This window comes from Mya arenaria, chromosome 14 (assembly GCF_026914265.1).
Source record: "Mya arenaria isolate MELC-2E11 chromosome 14, ASM2691426v1".
NCBI classification, from domain to species: Eukaryota; Metazoa; Mollusca; class Bivalvia; order Myida; family Myidae; genus Mya; species Mya arenaria.
This window is the reverse complement of record NC_069135.1, coordinates 6,793,081-6,814,442: the sequence shown is the minus strand read 5'-3', so window position 1 is coordinate 6,814,442 and position 21,362 is coordinate 6,793,081. Positions and strand designations below refer to the sequence as shown.

General features: G+C 35.7%; 1 protein-coding gene across 11 annotated transcripts in view; it reads left to right on the top strand.

Annotated features, from left to right (window-relative positions):
• LOC128217013 (uncharacterized) overlaps positions 1-21,362 on the top strand; it is a 59,634-nt gene that overhangs the window by 10,522 nt on the left and 27,750 nt on the right. For 3 of the 11 annotated variants that reach the window (XM_052923809.1, XM_052923805.1, XM_052923811.1), the window contains 29 exons: positions 1,851-1,969; positions 2,480-2,698; positions 2,898-2,939; positions 3,216-3,302; positions 3,632-3,728; positions 4,084-4,155; positions 4,480-4,514; positions 4,823-4,980; positions 5,577-5,750; positions 6,181-6,353; positions 6,673-6,789; positions 7,101-7,265; positions 7,447-7,616; positions 7,850-7,934; positions 8,097-8,288; positions 8,530-8,686; positions 9,071-9,225; positions 9,880-9,986; positions 10,245-10,329; positions 10,814-10,939; positions 11,460-11,612; positions 13,132-13,296; positions 13,586-13,682; positions 14,062-14,079; positions 14,905-15,066; positions 15,376-15,669; positions 16,853-16,915; positions 19,854-19,910; positions 20,958-20,990. In XM_052923809.1, the coding sequence (XP_052779769.1) occupies positions 1,851-1,969; positions 2,480-2,698; positions 2,898-2,939; positions 3,216-3,302; positions 3,632-3,728; positions 4,084-4,155; positions 4,480-4,514; positions 4,823-4,980; positions 5,577-5,750; positions 6,181-6,353; positions 6,673-6,789; positions 7,101-7,265; positions 7,447-7,616; positions 7,850-7,934; positions 8,097-8,288; positions 8,530-8,686; positions 9,071-9,225; positions 9,880-9,986; positions 10,245-10,329; positions 10,814-10,939; positions 11,460-11,612; positions 13,132-13,296; positions 13,586-13,682; positions 14,062-14,079; positions 14,905-15,066; positions 15,376-15,669; positions 16,853-16,915; positions 19,854-19,910; positions 20,958-20,990 (3,577 nt within the window). The remainder of the gene's footprint in view (positions 1-1,850; positions 1,970-2,479; positions 2,699-2,897; positions 2,940-3,215; positions 3,303-3,631; positions 3,729-4,083; positions 4,156-4,479; positions 4,515-4,822; positions 4,981-5,576; positions 5,751-6,180; positions 6,354-6,672; positions 6,790-7,100; positions 7,266-7,446; positions 7,617-7,849; positions 7,935-8,096; positions 8,289-8,529; positions 8,687-9,070; positions 9,226-9,879; positions 9,987-10,244; positions 10,330-10,813; positions 10,940-11,459; positions 11,613-13,131; positions 13,297-13,585; positions 13,683-14,061; positions 14,080-14,904; positions 15,067-15,375; positions 15,670-16,852; positions 16,916-19,853; positions 19,911-20,957; positions 20,991-21,362) is intronic. The other 8 variants (XM_052923806.1, XM_052923812.1, XM_052923808.1 and 5 more) reach the window with 8 other exon arrangements.

The following is a 21,362-nucleotide window of genomic DNA, read 5'->3' as shown; positions in this document are numbered from 1 at the left end:
TTTTACAGTTTTTTAGACAAATACACAAAATTTCGCTCATTCCAAGACAAGAAAATAAAAAGTTGTCAAACGGTCAATATGTGAGAGTGCAGCTTTAAATCATTTAAGTATACCTTAATAGACCAGTTAAAGCTCTCAATGTCATTCTTATGTGTAGGCGAATAAATCTGTAGGCCAAGGCTTGGTTGACCATTATAAAGTCAACATTCTCGTGTAAGCTTGTTAGGCGTTTATTCTGTTAAGCCTTTGAAATTCAAACTGTTGAAAGCATTATTGGCAGTATAGACCTTTGTTATTTACTAAACGCCGTGGTATTTACATATCTTGCTTTAATGGTTGTTATGGACATATAAGTGATTTTGAAATAGCAACTGGAATTGTAATTCCCATTCTTATGCTATGGCAAATTCTATGTGTGATTGCGTTCAAAATATTACACTAAGTCAAATGATGTAGAAAAGATAGACTTTTAAAGCTGAACACAAATAGTCTGGCATTGCACGCTAATAATTAAAGATCACAGTCTTACACAACAGTTTGTAATCAGAAGAAACCATGGTCAAAACAAATATTGTATCTATGCCTTAAGACAGCCAGTGTAAATATTTAATGATATTGATCACATTATAATATCAGATGAATTCCCCTAGAATGCCATGCTACTAACCATATCATTGGTTTTCAAGCAAGAATAACTGGGATCAGTGTATTATCGGTTATATTTACTTTGTTTAGGCGTACCGCGTACACGTACAAATATGTTGACTGACCAGAAGTGCCATAGAGAGCAGACATTTCACACCTTTATTAGCTGCTGACCATAGAATTATTTGAAATGGTCAATATGAATGATTCATGTATATACCCACACATGTTGCTAAAGCCCTTCTGACCAGCGAATGGTGGCAACATACATTTGGTCAATGCTGAAGCTAATTAATGTACTTAAAGATATTTCTAATAATAAAAGTTATTATTGTAATAGTATATTATATCTTGTTTAATAAGAACAGCATTTTGACCAAGTTTTATTCAGAAAATTGATCTTATTTTCGGTCCAGTGCTGTTAATGCATCCCTTGTGTGTTAGGGAATATCAAGCACTATCAGCTTACTGGCTTCATTGTAATAATAAACTCATTAAATTATGATATGGTTTGAATATTTCATCATACCTGATTATAGATGTAACTAAGTGAGAAAAGAAAATATCATTTTATTGAGACACAAGAAGACATATGACAAACATATTTCTTCAAAATGGGCGTCGGTGCCTTTTTTAAAGATAAAATTTCTAGTAAGGAATCTTGAAATGTCAGTGACGTTGACATGCTAGTATTTGCCTTTCTTCTTTTAAACATATTTTTTAAATCACTTCATTGACATTTATCTAAGATCACTAACAGTTGATTAAATAAATAAATAATTGATTGAACATAAGGAAATTGGCTGCAACAAATGTTTTTTCATTCACGCTAGATCGACAATGGTCTGAAACCATGATATTTGGGCATTTAAAAATTAAAAAGGGTAGATATGGTTTTGGGATGGGGTAGGATATGACATTAACACGGCCTTTATCTAGTGTGTGGGCACATTTAGCCGATTATCATAAGAATGTGTTGTCTTTAGTGCCTGTAATTGATAGGATTGTTTTTTACCTTAATTGATTTTCTTTTATAATGTTAAGTAAAAAAAAAAAAAAATTCAATAAGGCAAACAAACAGTGGTGGTTAACACCTATTTTATTGTCAAGTCATTATCTTGTCATCAGACGGATTGTATGTCCTTATGGAAACCTTCTTTCTCTTTTCCACAATTGTAAATGTTGAAGGCTTGCTGCTGTTTCAGGTGATACATGATGGTGACAAACTGCGGCCGGTGATTGGTGGATTCTCTGGCAACCACTCAAAGACAAATGGACAGTATGAACAACAGTTCAACATGGAAGGCGAATACAAGTTTGCCCTGTAAGCTATGCTGCTAGCTGTATACCTCAACATAGATTAACACATATATTTCATATTAAAATACACTGAAGATGAACTAGGTACTGAACAATATCTATGCATGCATAATGAACAGTTCATGCCATGTCTAGATGAGATCATGTCTTGTCACTGGTTTCGGTTTAAAAGGCCTGTTTATCGGGGGTAGGGCCACCCTCTTGACTGGCCTCTCGTAACAGAAACTGTTTATAGAGCAGTATTAATACAGCCTCAAAGTATTCGCAGACAAGCTGATACATGTGTGTATTTTGTGTATATTAATTTTGCAAGTTTGATCCTTGCTTTGAGCAATGTCAATGAATAGTGCTGTTTTCATCCAGAAATAGTAAATGGTTGTTTATCACATGTATATATCAGATTTTAATACTGTGTAAAAGAAAATTGTTATAAAAACTTCAGAGTTTCATCATTGTGATTAATAATAGATCATTCCTTTTAAACTAACTTAACATTTAACCTTTATCATTACAGGAGTGGCGTTCGCTGTACCCCTCTTCTCATCACTGTACGACGCCGTATTGACCTTTTAGCCGACGTGACAGATGATGGGTTCACCCCAGACGTGATATACATAGATCAGGGTCACAGTATCAAGTGGCAGTGGAAGAACTGTACCAGTCCACACTCTGTACAGGAAGTGAAATACGAGATGAACGCAGCTTGTTTTAAACGGGATCCTGAATCGTCTGGGTAAATCAGGGTGTTGTTCTCGGTGTTATGAAGATTCTTTAATGTAAAAAGGACTGGTGTGAACATTCAAAGAAAAGCAAATATACACCACAGATTTCAGTTTTATAGTCATAATGAATGAATTATAAGATATAAGAAATAAACTAAAATTAATTGTTATTTTAAATTATTTGTAAAAAAAAGTCGCATTCTGTTTCAGGAATGTGAAAACAGTCTCGGGCAGCTACAGACACAGTTTTCCGTAAGTAGAATTAACACTATAATTTTTATGTAAAAACAGTTTGATGAACAATACTAGCAGTTTCACACACATGTATGCTGATAATGGTTAACATAAACCTGCCAGCCCAAATCAAGCTAGAGTTGTAAAACTAAAACTAATCTGGATTTTTCTATGTATTTATATAATATATTGGGCTTGTAGGTTCTAATCTTGTATATATTATCAATTGAACATAATTATAGGACATCGAGAGGAAATCTTAACTTTGAAGACCAATGTGACACTATATTTCAGGCGTCCTGGTATGTACTACTTCATAACTGAAGGTCGAGAGTTGGGAAAGGTCCACTACTGTGTCGTCCATGTGAGGGAGACTCAGAGGTAACAACATTAAGTCTTACAGCAGGGTGTATTATAAATAGCATGCAAGAGTAGAATGTTAGAAGGAAATGAAGACACATTGATCTGACAGTAGTTATGTGCCATTCTTTAGAAAATAACCTGACATTGTTTTTTTCATTGGTATGGTCTCCAAAGAATTTTGTTTGAGGCTTTCTTGAATTATACTATTTAATTCTATTACATATTTGCATATGTCAGGTTCTATTTGCACCAGCATATTGCCTAATGCATAATAAATGTTCATAGAATTTCCTAAAATATCCCAGCAAAAACAGATTTATGTAACAACATACAATTTACAACAACAGGGAGTATCGTGTAGAGATAATGGATCGTGCCTACCAGCCCATGATCTTACTGATTGAGGAGGGCGACCGAGTATGGTGGTCCTGGGACAAGGCTAAGGTATACTATTATAAAATACTGATATGGTGGAGTGTAACCCCTTGTTTCACCAGTCTCATGCCTTAATGTTTTACATATTGTTTTATGATTTTTCTGTTATTTAAACATTTAGTGTACAAGTATATTGGACTGATATTGGTGCGGTATCAGGCAATACGTTAATGTTCAAAGACGATGACATTATCAAAAATAAAAAACACCAATTGTTTTCAATGATGACCTCTTCTTCAATTCTTGTTTATTATTAATATATGAAATCTATGATGTCCAACTGTGTTTATAATATTGGCTAAGTGTTATTATTTTATTGGTGTATCATGGGAGACTAACAAAGTGTATGTTGTATGATTTTCAGTGCAAGAAGCATCACAGTGTGTATGAGATAGAAGCTCCGGGGATGGAACATGGTGACGATGATCCCTATGTGGTCAGTACTGGAGCAGTTTGCATGTGTTTTTTAGTGTATATGGCCTACAACTGATAGTGTTGCTACATAAATGGATGTAAATCTGAACCTTAATGTCCAGAAATGAAACGCAATCAAGACACAATGAAAGTCATATATAGATTCCTTTAAGAGCTAAGTTTCTTATGTGTTCAACATAAAATACACTATGAACCTTTCACTTGACTATCATTAAAAACAATCTTTTAGACTACTTTAAACTTATCATTAAAATATTTTTTGTACTTAATTAACAAAAACTCTGTGTTATCCAATTGATTATGTTGAATTTTGTTGTCATTTCAGCCAGTAAAAGATGGGTTCAGATGGACAACACCAAGGTAAATAGTAAACAGAATTATTTTGGCATTAAACATTTTAATACAACATTTTTAACGGATAAAAATATATTTCAAGAACAGATCTGACAATTACATATGATAATTCCTTAATAATTTTGAAGGTAATTTATGAATTTAAATAAACTCAATGTAGTAACTTTTCTTCTGTTAATGTCAAAGAACAACAATTCAGTATAAAGATGATTCATGATTTATTGATTTTAATTCCCTTTTGAAGTCCCATCCGAATTAATGTTAGAAAGCATTTCTCATTTCATAAATTTCTCATCACTCCTTTTCCCATCCAGCAAACAAGGCCTGCTGTCACACATCTTCCTAAAGGCTGGAGTATACTATTTCTCCGACCAGAACTTCCAAGAGGCAGCAGAATATGTGGGCACCATCATTGTCAAGCCGAAACAGAAGGAACACTTTGTTGAACTCACAGAGAGTGGATTTAACCCAGGTAACATGCATGCTTTATAGTTGATAAATAATAAGTGAACAGCGTATTTTAAAACAACATTAAATCTAGAATGGCAATTGTGACATTCTCGATTTTTTTCGCATCAAAGAATTAAATGTGGTCTCTAATATATGCAACACTTTGCACATGCCAGCAACAAAAAAATCATTTGCCACATGCACACAACAACAAAGTTACTTTGCACTGTCCTTGCCTGAAACAAAACAAATCTTTTAAAACTATTTTGTTTTTCTCGCTCAAGGTTTGTGCCTGCATGATAACACAAAGCAACATTTTAATCTTGTTGTGCAAATTTTTGTGAAAGAAAACATTGCCATTTCATATTTAAAGTATTTTTTCCAATTTCACATAAACTGTTTGTGAAATTATTGAGTTTTCTGTTAGAAAAAAAATGGAATGATTTTTATTGCAATCAAAGGATGATGATTGCATTGGTCAAATAGGTCCATATGACATGGCCAGCTGAATTCAATGTGGCTTAGTCTAATTTTAAGAATCTAATTCTGCAAAGTCAAAATGTTGTATGTAATACTATTCTGTGTAAATGTTTTAAATGTTTGAACCCCATATTTCAGACCTGGTATACGCCCAGACGGGCGACCGTATCTGGTGGACATGGAACGGGCAGGCGTGCATCAACCAACGCAAACCTCAAGTGTTCACCATCATGGAGAGTGACTCCTGCCTCAATCCGACCTCAAGAAAAACCTCAGGCAAACTGAATGAGTCTGGAGTGAGAGATGATGAAGGTTTGTATGAATTACCAGTATCTTTTATGTATTTGCAATCCAGGTTGGAAAATTTCGCCTAAAAGCACCTGGGCAAGCTTGTAACTTGGTTTACTGACTTAAAGGCCAAGCACTGTGCCAGAGACTCACAATTTCCAATCCATAATTGCATTAGCACATTATTCACTGATTGATGCTTACATTAACTACAATTTTATGTACTGTAAATACAAGAGATTTGTTTGACATTTCACTCAGTCTTACAATGGTTATGACCTTTGACTTAAACAAATGGTCTGAAAAATATTGTGTAAGACATGCAGTTTTGACTATTTGCCAAACAGTGTGTGTGTTCTTTTTGGCTGTGTTCGCAACAATCATTGTATTAATCCATGTATCTTTATTGTCTTTTATATGTGAATGTTTTTAAACAAATCTGTCCTGTTAACAGACTACCAAGATCCAGAAGTGTACAAGTACATGGATGAGGCCTCACTGATGTTGTATACAAAGGTCGGTCTGGCAACCACCCACTTTTCCACCATTGGGGTTTACAACTACCGTATTGCCGACAGCCCCTCAGACTTCAACACATGCAGTGTTATTGTCAACCCAGGTCCAAAGGTAAGGGTTTATTGAGACAGATAACTTAAACAAAATGGTTGCACATTTATAAGGATTGCATGTATTGAATATTTTCATGTATGTTGTCAGATCGTTGTCCAAATTTGATCTGTGAGTGAATGTTATAAACACATGAAAAGATGTGTCTGCTCACATTTCATGTAAGCAAATCATTTCTTGTGAAGTCATTTGACATTTGTACCAAGTACAGTTATTTTTTGCAAAGAGGAATTATTTGTCATTTGAGGAGGCACAGTTTACTAGGTCATTCTTATTCTTATTCATAGAGGATTTGTTGATATTCCCTTGTACCTTTCAGAACCACACAATCCACCTGACGGACAATGGGTTTGAGCCCAAGGTGATCACTGTACGGCCCAATGACAGAGTCTGGTGGGTGTGGCAGGGAGGGAAGAAACTGCACAACATAATACAGGTAATGTTCAACCACTGGGGATGGAAAAGCTCTTTGCTTTAAAGATGAAGCTTGTTGTTTTAATTTCTATAATTAATGATTAAGTGATTGAATTTGCAGAATGAATTACAGCTTGAATATCAAATTTATGAGCAAGATCAACAATAGAAAAAAATAAATAAATAAATTGAATTTATGAATATAAAGGTGATTTTCATTGATCTGAAAAATGTATCCACACAGCAAATTCTTTGACAGTGTACAAGTAGTGTCCTAATGTTTGTTTACATATGTAAGTACATGTTATTAATTGCTATATTTTATGGCTCCAGGTTTCCCACCAGGGCGACCCTATTGAGAAGGGTTTCTGTAGCGGTGCCCCGCGTGACGCCCCTTCAGCATTCGTCCATCAGTTCCATTCACCCGGCGTCTTCTACTTCCTATCTCACAGTCTACCGAAAATATTCGGAGCCATTGTTGTGTCCACACAGCCACAGGTAGGAATTGATGTTAGCAGGGACTTTCTATTTATTAGCCAACTATGAGTAGTAGTAGGTATTTTTAATATTTTTCCTGCCCAAGAACACTCTTTCTTGATTTTTACCTATTAGGCTATAGCAATTTCTATCATTGTGAAGTTTTTGCATGAATCATGTTTGTCCATGCTTTACCTCCTAGGTACACGAGGTCCATGTCGGTGTGGACATAAAGCCAGATCCAGTGACGATCAAGATCAACGACATCGTGTGCTGGATTTTCCGCAGTCTACGTATGTACGATGTTGAGAGGGTCAACAGCATTGACCAGGTTGTTGGCAACGAGATGCAGAATCCAACTGTTGCCCCGAGGTAGAAATGCATTATTTGTCTATTTTTCTGTTTTTACCATTTTAGCAAGGTTTGGACCCTGTGATAATATGAATCCCTTCAATACACACAGTGGTTATTTCATGAATTAATAAACCAACTTTTGAAATTGCAATATTATGGAATTTTTAATAAATTTGCTTAAAGGTTTGCAGTATATATAATGCATTACATATTTTGTGTATACTGATAATTAACATGATGTTGTTTTTCAGGCGTTGTTTGAGTAAAGCCATAATGAGGACGGGGGTTCAACATTTCTTCAGCAAGTCATTTACAAAACAGAAAAGTGGACAAAATGTAAGAGCTTGCAAAAAAGTAACAATAAAGATAGAGACTACAAAGTCCTGTAAATTTTTATGTTGTCTGTCTTGAAGGAGAAATTGAAGAATATCAGTCTATTTGTAAAAGTATGTAAAACATTTTCGTATTTAGCTTTTATCAAACTAATTTCCCCTATAGTACATTGATGATGTGAAGATCAGCAGCGTGCTTTGCGATGAGCGATTCGACAATGCAGTTGTGCGTATAACCAAAGATGGCTTCCATCCAGCAGTCTACTACATACAGAAGGGACAGAGCGTGTTATGGACCTGGAAAGGCAGCCAAGAAGAAGAGCACAATGTTATACATGTCAAGTCTCCTGACAGTGATGTAAGTCGGAAGATTGAAATGTTTTTACATGTCAAATTATGTAAGTCACATTGGCAATGTGTTTCACTAGTCAGCTAATTGAAGTTCTCTTATTTTAGGATCATCCTTTAAAAAATGAGCAAAGGTTAATGTGAACAAGTTCTCCCCCTTAGATTGACATGTGCATTTCAATTTTACACAATACAATATCGTAAAAGAAGTTCTGCTTGCATTAGCACCTAAATTGATGATGGCATTCCAGGAACCTTTAAATGTGATTCATGGCCCAAAGTCGTTCAACAGCGGTAAACCTGTGGGCAACAACAGTTTCCTGTACACATTTGACGAGGATGGGTCCTACACTGTGGCATCGCAGGGAGCTCCGGGATTCTACTGTACCATTGTCGTCATGGATGTCGGTAAGAGATGCTGCATTGGTTTGCAAGTTTACCATAGACATAAATGTGAACATCATGACTTTAAGTATCAAGAGATAAGTATCTGAAAACTTGTTCTTTACATACTCAGCTTGTAAAAATGAATGAAAGCAGTATATTAAACTGTTAGTTTTCAATGTAAAATAAAGTTAGCAAGTTGAATTTGCTTGTGCATGTGTCTTTTGTTTTCAATATATTTAATGGCACTGCGGTTGAGGTCTAAGTGCGTCATTTTCTCGTTCATGGTACAACCACTATTCATGGTCTATATCCACAACTGCACAAACTCCATAGATAGAATTGAATGCTTAAATAACACATAATTCTCTTAGCCTGTACAAATATATTGTACAAATATATTTCTAGGTATGAGAGTAAAGGAGCCACACGTGGATGGGTCAGTGACAGGAGGCACAGTAGAGCCGGGGACAGTGGTTAGACTGACCTGTGACACACCCGGAGCCCGTATTTACTACACTGCTGATGGGTCACCCGCTGAGCTGCACATTGACTCCGTCAAGGTTTGTCTTCATTGTTTAATATAGTTGTTATGTTTAAGAAGTCGTAGATCGGTTAGAGTATGATAGTGGCCCCACTTACCTGTGACACACCCAGAGCCCTTATGTACTACACTGCAGATAAATCACATGCCGGGCTACACATTGACTCCGTCAAGGTTTGTGTACATTGTTTAATATAGTTGTAATGCTTGAGAAGTGGTAGATGAGTTAGAGTATGGTAGAGTGCAGGACAGTGGTCAGACTCACCTGTGACACTCCCAGAGCCCTTATGTTCTACACTGCAGATAAGGCACATGCTGGGCTCACATTGACTCTGTCAAGGTTTGTGTACATTGTTACGTATAGATGTACTGTTAGAGCAGTGGTAGAGGAAATCAGGGAAAATTCAGTCCCTAACAGTGATCAGACTTATGGAGCATGTATATGTATTTACCACACAGACAATTTATCAACAATTTCATTTAAAATTAGAACAAATTTCTTGATGTAGAATGAATATATCTATGTGGTATGGAAGAGGTGGTATGGAAGAGTTGCATGAAATTAAACACCCAGATTTCTTAATTGAAAATATCATGATTTAGAAACCAATGTTTTAATGTGTCTAGTGTATGCAGTTATTTAAACTTCCACCTATTGCTCATGTTTTTTCAGCAATACAAGCCAGATAAGGGCATACTGCTGTCCAAACCCGGGCTCAGGTTTATTCGAGCCATCGCAGTTAAAGAGGGCAGAATCAACAGCCACATTTTCACCTCCAAGTTAGTCTCAAAATGAAATATGTACCTATATATTCATGTTTTGAATAAAAGTTAGTACGATGTTGAGGTCACCCAGTTTTGAATCATTTGCTACCATTTCAACCTTTCTTCTGATATGTGAGAAGTTAAAAATGACAGCACTATTTGGTACTGTTAACATAGCTTTTAATTGATTAATAACTATAAGCCACTTCATTTAACCATGAAATCTGTACCCTTTATAGTTAATAAATCCTTTGATTGATAATTTTCCCTTAGCCGTTTCTGGGTGTCAGGAGACGATGAGGAAGACTCCTACACGTCAGACTCCTCCGAGCAACAAGTTGCAAAACCCAAATCATCCGTATGTATACCTTGGCAAAATAAACATTTATATAATCCAACCTATAAAAAAACTCAAACACAAAGTGTTTAGGCTATGCAATTTAACATTCTTATTCTCCTTATAAGAAGGCTGTTCAAGATGTTTGTTGAGGATTTATATAGATATTTGAACAAACGTTTTTATAATGATGATAGTCATAATACTTGATTTTGCTTGATATTTGCGATGCTGGAAGTCTCAGGGATATCCAGTCAATGAGTTTCAGCAGTTTATAATATAATAAAAGGGTAATTAGTAGTGGGTTTTGATCCTGGAGTTCATATTCAACAATTGTTGATTTTTACAAATTCTGATTTTATTCGTTGTGCGCCTTTTTAAATCCAAATCTACAAAAAATCACTTGTGTTGAATACAACCTTCCTGATCAAAACGCTGTACTAACAACAGTATTTTATTATACCAAATCATGCATAGCAAGCAAAACTTCATGACACTATTTCAGTCTAAGATGTGGGAGTGGATGGAGTGTGCCCCAACTATAAAGGCATGTTTCACCAACCCAGGAACCCTGGAGGTGTTCTGGGACAAACCATCCTCATCACACAGAGGGCTCGTCAAGGGATACCAGGTAGGGTTTCATTTGATATTGTAATCCAGTAAAAGATAGAGTGCATAAACTGACTACACACTGTAAGAGGCCACAATTTTAGACCAATGCTAATAATAATTGAACAGAATGATTGTCTTGATGGAATCCCGGACATGTTTGAATAAAGGTCACTAGGTCAAGTCTTAGAAAAAATGTGTTCACAAAATAGAGGCAACCAATGATTGCCTTTATGAAATCTAGGACAAGTTCAAATATGAGCTCAGGTCAAAAACTAGTTCATTAGGCCAAAAACATTGTATACACAATAGAGGCTGCGTTTATCATCCTATTCTTTTGACGTTCTATCAATCTATGAAGATTATTGTGTTGGTGAAATCCCAATAAAGTTTGAATATGAGTCATCTCAGGAGATGCCACATTTTTAGACCAACATTTCTAAAAATTGTTCAGAATGAAAGTCTTGATCAAATCTCCTGACTGTTATTGCAATGACTGTTTTGTGAAAAGTTATATCACGATAATAATTCCCAACTTTCAGATATACCTGAATGGTGTTACATACTGTGACATGTTCCCGCCTAGCAACAACTCCCTGTGTGTAAGTGGCATGGCGGGTTCAAGGCTCTACGAGATCATAGTCGAGGTGTTTGGAAACAAACCAGAGTGCACCACACAGAAATCAAATAGACTGGTGAGTCTGACGTCTTTAATAGAAAAGATAAGTAATCATAAATTCAGACAATTTCAGTTTACTAATACTTGTATTAGGACTTGCTGTAACCAATTAACAGCAATTAATCGATTGAATGACTTCCTTTAGTGGTGTCATCGACATTGATGATTAATTGTAAATACCCTTTCTCAGATTGGTTAGAACCTTTTAGTGAATAGCAGTATGCTTTAAGTTTAAATAAACAATACGATGCGTTCAGGTGGCAAAACTCTATTATTTTTTTTATTCTAAAGCATGATGTCACAATGGATATAAAATAACAGAACTTGTCAACCATTATGAAGCAATGTTAAAGAGAGCGGAACTTTGAAGATAATGTCTGGAGGTTTCTGATTAATTTCAAGAGAATCAAACCATCAAACCATCCCTTGCACAACCTGTGATATTGCTCAGCAAATAAATTTTGGTGGTTTTGTCCACCCAGATATGTTTTTTCAGAAAACTTTTCTAAAAAACCTTCTTAAGTAACTTATCAACATTTATGGCATTTTAATTAATGCCCGTTTTTCATTCAATCAGTGTTTGTTTTCCTTCAATCAATCGATACTAGTTCGACTTTCCTGGACATTGTATCATACCCATTATCATACGGTCTTCCATACTCATCTCTTGGACCTAAATCTCTAAACCTTCCAGGAAAATCCCTCAGCTCCCTAGGGTCTCTTCCCCAAGGAGGATGCTCATGGGGGCCATAATCAGGGGCCATTCTCCTACCCCTGTCTCCCTCTTCATATCCAGAAGGTGGATAAACCAATAACCGCCTCCTGTCAAACCTTTCCTCTTCATTTGGAGATGCTGCATCCTGATTCCCCTGCAGAGTTGGGGTTTAACAAAGCCACCTTTCTTGCCTGTCAATGTTTTTAAACCTTTTATATTTGTTACTGTGGTTTTGAATGCATTCATTGCATTGGGTGTAGCTTGAGTTTTCTGTACAGCATCAGGAGCTTTGACTTCAATATCTTTAATATTCGATAGTCCAGCAGAAAATGCACCTGTACGTTTGATGTATTGTTTAAGTCTTTTCATATCAACTTTGAAAGAAGTTTTCACTAAAAACGGCCCAATAGCCATTCGCAAAATCTTTTCCTGTCTTATAAACCCAAGAACAGCTTTACCAACAGTCTTAAATGTTAGAGCTCTAGATCTCTTGTGTTCTTTCAGATTCAATTTTTTCCACTTTGAAAGGCCAGCAACTTTTCCCAATGCGTACAATGTCAACTTGTTCCCATCTCTTTGCTCTGTATGGGGCGTTGGAGACTCTAAATGACTCCGCCTACTAGAAAGTCTCCGATTGGATATCACTGACTGTTTCCTGTCACCTTGGTAACCATTCTGACTGTCCTCTTCAAATGACCTTGACTTTTTCCCAGCAAATTTTAAGGAGTTCAAGACTGGTGTTCCGACTTGTTTGAAAGATTTTGGGGCTGTACTAGACTCTTATATATGAAATGCTGAAGATTAGTCCCGATTATTCCAGAAACTGAAGTGCCCTCTGGTGACTCCGGATGGTGGCCCAGTTATCTCTCTAGAGAGGACAGAGAAACATGACGCCCTGGCCATTGTCTGGATGTCCATTGACTCTGACCAGTTCCCCATATCTGGATACCTGGTCTTCCTCAATGACAAACAGTGTGGAGCAAGGGTAAGTAACATTTATATATTTGTTGAATGTATTTAATTGTTTACATGTCCATTGACTCTGAACAGCTTTTTCCTGTTGTCAATTTCAATCACTTGTTTGTTAGATATATTTTAGTATACACAATTCTAATGGAATTTCAATGTTGTGTGTAGTTTTCCTTTTAAACAGCGTCACAAGCTCCAAATGAGTTAAACTTATGGACACTGTTATGGTTAATTCAGTATTTTATATTACTACCAAAACATATTTATATAACATAAATACTATATGTCTAAATCCATTTTTCCAGTTGGTTCCAGACCCCGAAAGTAACCGATGTAAGGTTGTGATTGGCAGCTGTGAACTGGAGAAACCCTACAAGGTCTATGTGGTTGCTGTCCCTGAAGGTAAGATGAGTTTCCTCCCTTTCTTATCTCACTGTCATTTTCATTTGTCTCATAAAAAGAATACATGAATTGAATAGACAGTGACACCATACTTTACCTTTGTTCCTTGGGGTTAATGTCTTTTACTAATATTTTTATGAAAATCCAACGCCTGTAATAATTGTGATTATCATATTCTGTAAAAAAATAAATAGAAAAAAAAAATCTGAGAAAAAAAAACAAAAAATGTAAATGTGTATTTATCTCTGATAGTGATTAATGTAACTTAAATTCAAAGTAAAACAAACAACTGATTAAATCTAATTGTTTAATTTAATGTGGATATTTAAAAGAAAATTATCAGTGTAAAATATGATTTCATAACAACTATCCCTCACAGAAGGAACAGTACAGAAGGGTAAATGATAGATAGAGCCAATATGTGGTGCCAGTAGTGAACCCCTCCCACCCCCCATTGTTCTCCGTTTTATGCATTCTGAATCCATTCTCTCATGTTCCAAATTGTGTTTTGTGTCTGCCTCTATTTTGCATGATCCTTTCATAGAAATAAAGTCAAATTATTGTCATAGCCCTTGTTTCTTCATCATTGGCAGCTGTTAGCATGCAAAAAGTGCATTGCTGCTCATAATAAAAAAAACAATTTCTTTTAATTAAAAGTAAACTTAGTATATATGTTCACATTGACATTACATGTATGTGTAATAAGTCCTATAACTCTTGTTTCAAATGTACCAAGTAATGCCCCTCGGAAGAAAAGGAAATTTTCTACAACTTGGATTACATTCTAGATATCTGTTTTGTTTGTCCTATTAGTTCTGTTCTTTTTATATAGTAAATGTGTTTTCATTAGTCTTCTAAGATTTTTTTAGTTTTATAAAAGTAGTGAGCTTTTTTTCTATCAATGTTTTTGTAAAGCTTTCAGTGTCAGAGATGTCTATTTCATAAATCAGAAGTGTTCAGTTCTGATAATTGTCATTTTTGCAAAACAAAACATCTCTAAATGTAATTTGAATGGATTTAACCTTCATTCTGTTTTGATTGCAAATATTTACATTTATCTTTGATAATGATTCAGTGTTTTTATTAAATAATTGAGGATTTCCATTTTAATTGCTGTTGTTCAAATATTTATTTTCAATTCTATTTTATCAGCATGGAGACAAAATATTAAGTGCATTATTTTTTTGGTTTGTGCAACGGTAAATGAACGGTTATTCTTCAGACTCAGACGAGGTGTTGATGTCAAACGTTCTTGAGGTGAGCCTGCCCCTCGACTCGTCTGAAATTCGTCTGCCTGTGAAGGAAGCCCGTATAGATGAGCCCGAACTGTATCTAGAGTATCTGGAGATCAGTCAGGGCTCCGGGTACCTGCCTGCCATGGACAGTGAGTACTATTACATCTTATTAAAGGGAGGAAATTTGTATCATCAGAAAATATGATAACATTGTGACATCATGGCTTGGCCATCGGATGTGTACTTTAAATTGGTATCTGACCAAAAACTAAATGAACAGCATCTTGCTGTTGCTAAAGAGCAAAGTATTTTATGATGAAAAGACATCAATTTTATAAAATTCACTGATTTTTTCTGTGTTGTGACACGTTCACTGGGTATTGTGAGAATTAAAGTGTATTAGTACTTGAAAGAGAATGTTTGCATCAAAAGAACCATCCACATTTATTTCCCAACAGCATCAAGCAGACTTGACGAGTCTCGTATCTCAAGAGGCTCCCAGCGTTCTCGCACTTCACGCTCTTTTAATGAGTCCCATCACTCACCCCACTCTGTGAGGCTACATCCCGCCCTTCATGCACGATCTCCCTCACCTTGGGATGATACATTCGGCCTATCACATAAAACCCCTCCCCCTGCCAGGCGTCAAGCCACTCCCACTCAGGACATCGTAATTCATGCTCCTGAGCACAGACCACTTCTTGCTAAAGAGTCACGCCCGCCACCTGTTATATTTGATGCATCAACCGGAGGTAACTCTTGTTACTAACAGAGTGCCTTTGATCTATTTTATCTTTTATTAAGGGAAATAACTCTGCTTTGTTTAAGTAAGGGAAATAAGTCATGTTTTGTCTCTGTATGGTGCTATTGTTTATTTGAAACAGACTTTATTAAAATTAACCGTACTAACTTGAATATGATTGTTTTTTGCTTGTAACAAATCTTTGCGAATGTGGAGCTGATGCTTCTTGGCTCACAGGCCCTTTATTTGTAACAATTATTACTAACTGGAACTTCTTCAAGTTTGCTTTATTTATACCATATTATAATCACTATACAGTCTATCTAAGCAATCTAGGGAACAAATTTTAAAAGCAGAATGAAAGAATTCACAATTATTTTTTATCATGTCTCTTTTTTGCCATGTATGGTTTGGGTAATCTTTTACATGCAGTAAGTGACTATTGAAAGGAAACATCCAGAGCAAGTTTTATACCCTGATAATTTCATTACTGTGTTTGGATTTTCTCTATATCTCATTAAACATTTATCTGAGGAATGTACAAGGGTAGGAAATCCATCATAGACAGTGGTCTTTTACCGAATCATGTGTGGGCTTTCATTGATTCTTCTTTTCATTTTTAGTGTTTTGACAATTAACTTGTTAGATGAAAGTAGTTTATGAAAACAAATATTATTAAAAAAAAATGGATTTGAAATACGGTTTTGAATAGATCTATAGGTAAGATTTGAAAGACATAAAATTATGCTTTTCTTATAACATACTTGGTTACAGGTAGTTACCTGTATGATAAACCATCAAACCTGCTACATTTTGTTGCTATGTTGGAAACATTTCTGGAATGGTGACATTGCAGAATGTTTTGCTGCATATTTTGAAACTGATAGACTTCATGTTTAATTGTAAATTGACTAAGTGTGTGTTTTGTCAACAAATAATCACCTAACCATTTCTCTTAATCCATCTTACTTGTCATATATCATCCTTTTAGCCTTCATGAAGTTAATCAGATCATGAATAGTTATGATGTAGGTTTAAAAAAGCAGCTCACTATGAAAACATATTTTAAATTTGGTCTCTTTATCCTGATAAGTTGAAGCCTTTAATAAACGTTGAATGTTTATATCGTACATCACAGTATTTGAAATTATTTATTTCCCCTCAATTACAATATAATCCTTCTTTGTTTACAGATGAGCAGAGACAGAGGGGGGCACCGGAACAGTCTGTGGAGGTTGAAGAGCAGCGTTATCGAGGTGAGCATGGCCAATTCTTTACCTTGATCTTTACCTTTAGTCTGTATGTATTTCACCAAAAAAAAAGACAAGGTCATAGTCTTGGTTGAATTTTCAGAGTCCTTGTGAATGTTCATATTTTGCAATATCTCTAGCCCTTTACTTTTAAACATTGTCCATAACTCATACATGATTAATATTCCCTTGTGGTCCATAATGTCGTGTTAGCAACAATAAAACATGTATGTGTAGCAGGGATAATACTTCTGGACAGAATTAGTGTTGCGTTAGGCAACTCGAACTTGACCGACTGGAAACAATCTTAACTGGTGTTGGAATGCATGGTGTTTAAAATTAGTTGCTAGGCATGACTAATGTTTTAAAATGTTAGAACAGCAATGTCATGTAAGAAACAGACGCAATGCTAAATCAGTAAAAATAAATAATTTGGCAGATTACAAATAGAAGTAAGTAATACAGAATCTAGCAAACTTAAGACAAGGGAAAGGGTGGTTTGAAATATGTTAGCTCAAACGTCCTTGTTGACTCAAAGTGGATGTAAAGGACCAATTTCTTTTTACTGAAGGTGAACATTCCTGTTTGGCTCAGATTTCTCGGGGTTAGAGGTATTTTCGCCGGTCCCTTTGAGTTTGGACTTCGACTGTACTAAGAATGTGATGATACATGGTTCCATTTAAAAAAGGAATACTGTTGATTCTTTGCTATACATGTGTTCCTTTGTATTTGCATATAATACTGATACAATAGTTATGTGTTTTGAACTTTGATGATTAAAATGATGTTTAAATTGTTTTAAAATGTTAAAAAGGTTATTTGTTCGCTGAAAACATTGCATTTCAGTTACATTTTGTTAACAGTAAATTCATCATGCTTTTAATATATAAGTTTCCCAACCTTAAATTTGTGCTGGTTAGTTTACTTAGAATAGACCTCATATTAGATTAATTCATTTTAAATCTCAAACAGAGTCTAGTACAGCCCCAAAATCTTTCAAACAAGTCGGAACACCAGTCTTGAACTCCTTAAAATTTGCTGGGAAAAAGTCAAGGTCATTTGAAGAGGACAGTCAGAATGGTTACCAAGGTGACAGGAAACAGTCAGTGATATCCAATCGGAGACTTTCTAGTAGGCGGAGTCATTCAGAGTCTCCAACGCCCCATACAGAGCAAAGAGATGGGAACAAGTTGACATTGTACGCATTGGGAAAAGTTGCTGGCCTTTCAAAGTGGAAAAAATTGAATCTGAAAGAACACAAGAGATCTAGAGCTCTAACATTTAAGACTGTTGGTAAAGCTGTTCTTGGGTTTATAAGACAGGAAAAGATTTTGCGAATGGCTATTGGGCCGTTTTTAATGAAAACTTCTTTCAAAGTTGATATGAAAAGACTTAAACAATACATCAAACGTACAGGTGCTTTTTCTGCTGGACTATCGAAAATTAAAGATATTGAAGTCAAAGCTCCTGATGCTGTACAGAAAACTCAAGCTACACCCAATGCAATGAATGCATTCAAAACCACAGTAACAAAAATAAAAGGTTTAAAAACATTGACAGGCAAGAAAGGTGGCTTTGTTAAACCCTCAACTCCGCAGGGGAATCAGGACGCAGCATCTTCAAATGAAGAGGAAAGGTTTGACAGGAGGCGGTTATCGGTTTATCCACCTTCTGGATATGAAGAGGGAGACAGGGGTAGGAGAATGGCCCCTGATTATGGCCCCCATGAGCATCCTCCTTGGGGAAGAGACCCTAGGGAGCTGAGGGATTTTCCTGGAAGATTTAGAGATTTAGGTCCAAGAGATGAGTATGGAAGACCGTATGACAATGGGTATGATACAATGAGAACTAGAAGTGGTTATAGTCAACGAGGAGATGACTATTACTGTAGGGGAATGGATACAGAGAGGTCTTATGATCCACGTTATGGGAGGGGAGATTGGGACCCAAGATATGATCCAAGGGGTGGTCATGATGATTATGAATATGATCAGGAACCTGCTATGGAAGAGTACAGAAGAGAATATGAAAATACACCTCATGGAGAGAGATATAAACTTGCTCCACCTGGGTATCCAAAGAGATACATGGAAAATAGACGAGGTAGAGACTCCCACAGACACAGAAGTTACAGCCCTGGGGAAGATCGCTACTTAAGACTGTTTGATAGCAGCCCTGAGGAGCAGTACAGCGAGAGACAGGCCACTAGGGATGATCATGGGTATTACAGTGGGCCAAGTGGACGTCGGGAGAGTAGGGAGGCTAGAAGGGCCAGCCCAGGGGAGGGACAAAAGTCAAGTAAGGGTCAGAAAAGAGGTCAGCATAGTGATAGGTCTCAGGGCAGATATAAAAGCCCTAGAAAAAGAAGTAAGAGTGATGACAGAATGTCTAGAAAGCATAGTTATAGCCCAAGACGGGAAGAGGCCCATATTCCAGAAGAATATAGGCTACCGATAGGGAGTCAAGAGAGGGGACTAGTGCCCAATGATAGTCATAGGGGTCACATGAGGAATGCTAGAAGTTTTGAACATGGATACCACAATAGAAGAGGATACCCTCCCTATCCTGATGCCAGAGAAGAGATGGCAAAACTACAGTCTGTTGCTGTGTATGCAGCAGCTATGGGCGGAGTCAATGACTCGGCAGGTTTGTGATTGGTTGTTGTCATAGCGATGTGAATATCGCTCCACAAGAGCATGGAACTACAGAACAAACTTCACAAAGAGCATGAATTTTTTATGTGACTGAAATTTATTACATTGATAGAAATTATTTTTGTTATGTTGCTTTTTTTTATTCTTAAATATGTGTTTGCAGCTTACAATATACTGCATGTGCAAATAATATTTTATTTCAGGTCATAACCAACATTTTGTTACCTTTCAGCACATTATGTTTATAAATTTATGTTGTCACTAATCCACACACAATTTACTTTTGACAGAACTAAAGAAAGGGCATATTCGCTCCAGGAAAATAAACTTCATTGGATACGCTAAGGGTACAACCAGCACCATGTTCACACCACTCTTTAGTTGTGTTAGCCACTGCAAAACTCATTTCTTTTGTAAAATGAACTGTTCACTTTAAGAAAAATATGATATTGTATGATTGTAAACAAAGGTTTACATTTATTTGGTAATTCTTATAATTTGTTCTCCATGATATGCAAAAAACACTGTCATTTAACAAAATGTAGATAGTTTTGCAGAGTTATCTTGTCTGATTGTCTCCCCTGTGTTCTATAAAATGTCATTGTGTATAGTTAAAGTTAGCTTTATGGGTTTTTGAAGCTGATTAAGGAAGGTTTTATCTTTAATTAGATCAGAATATGTAAAGACAAAAGTTTTTTATGGAATGACCTTTGAGTGATTCAAATGACAGGAATTCCATACTTGGGAGATATAAAAATCTTTTTTTTTTAAAAGCTTACTTTTCAAATACTCCAAAACCAGGTAGATGGTGTTGACCCATATATTGTTCATGTTGGCACCATCATAGTTTTATTCTAGTCAAAACTTTCAAAAAGTATTATGAAAACAAGTATGTATAATGATTGTGTCTTATGTAACATTATAATATTTCTCTTCTGTTCTTACTATCAAAGTCAGTGTTCATGTTAATGTGCATCAATTTCAGATGTAAAGTTTCTTGCTTAAATCCTTGGCTTTCAGGGCGATGAACGATTCACCCATTCCAATTAGTTCTTAAATATTACATTTTCGAAAAAGTATTCAATGTAACTACGGCAATTTTAATTTGGAAAGTTATTTATCACCCAACAATAGTCAATCAATATAATTTTTTCCTAGGCCCCCATATTGGATGCCACAGCTCATAACATTATATATTTTGATAGATAATGAATAAGATTGGTTGTGGAAGTAACAGTTAAAAGTTCAGTAACATGATTATTCTGCATGCATTAAGTTTTCCTTCCCTTGGGTTTGATAATACCTGAAAATAATCCTCTTTAAACCAAAGCCATATCCCATTAAAATGTTACTAAATATCACTATTGTTATCATTATAACCGCCATTTTTCCAGGCAAACCTATACTATTAACCTCCACTGAAGATGGTGAGTCTAAATGCCCCACCCACTTTACTAACACTGGGAATGGAAACACATTTTTTTCTCTTTTTACTATGTAGAACAACAGACATTGAAAATTCTCAACATTCTTACAAAATTTAAACTATAGATCATAAATATATGTGTATTCAACTGCCATTCAAAACACTGTTGGAGCTGTTTTCTCATAATGCGTTGGAGCAGTTTGAAACCTAGAAATGATTTTCAAGAATAGTCCTGTGCAGAATTCAATTTTTTTGAAATAGTTATAAAAAAATATTTTTATTTAATTGTAATATATTAGATTTGAGAATTTTCATATAACATACTAACAAAATGTGTTGTCATCACTACAGCATTTCAGTCAAGCAAACGAAT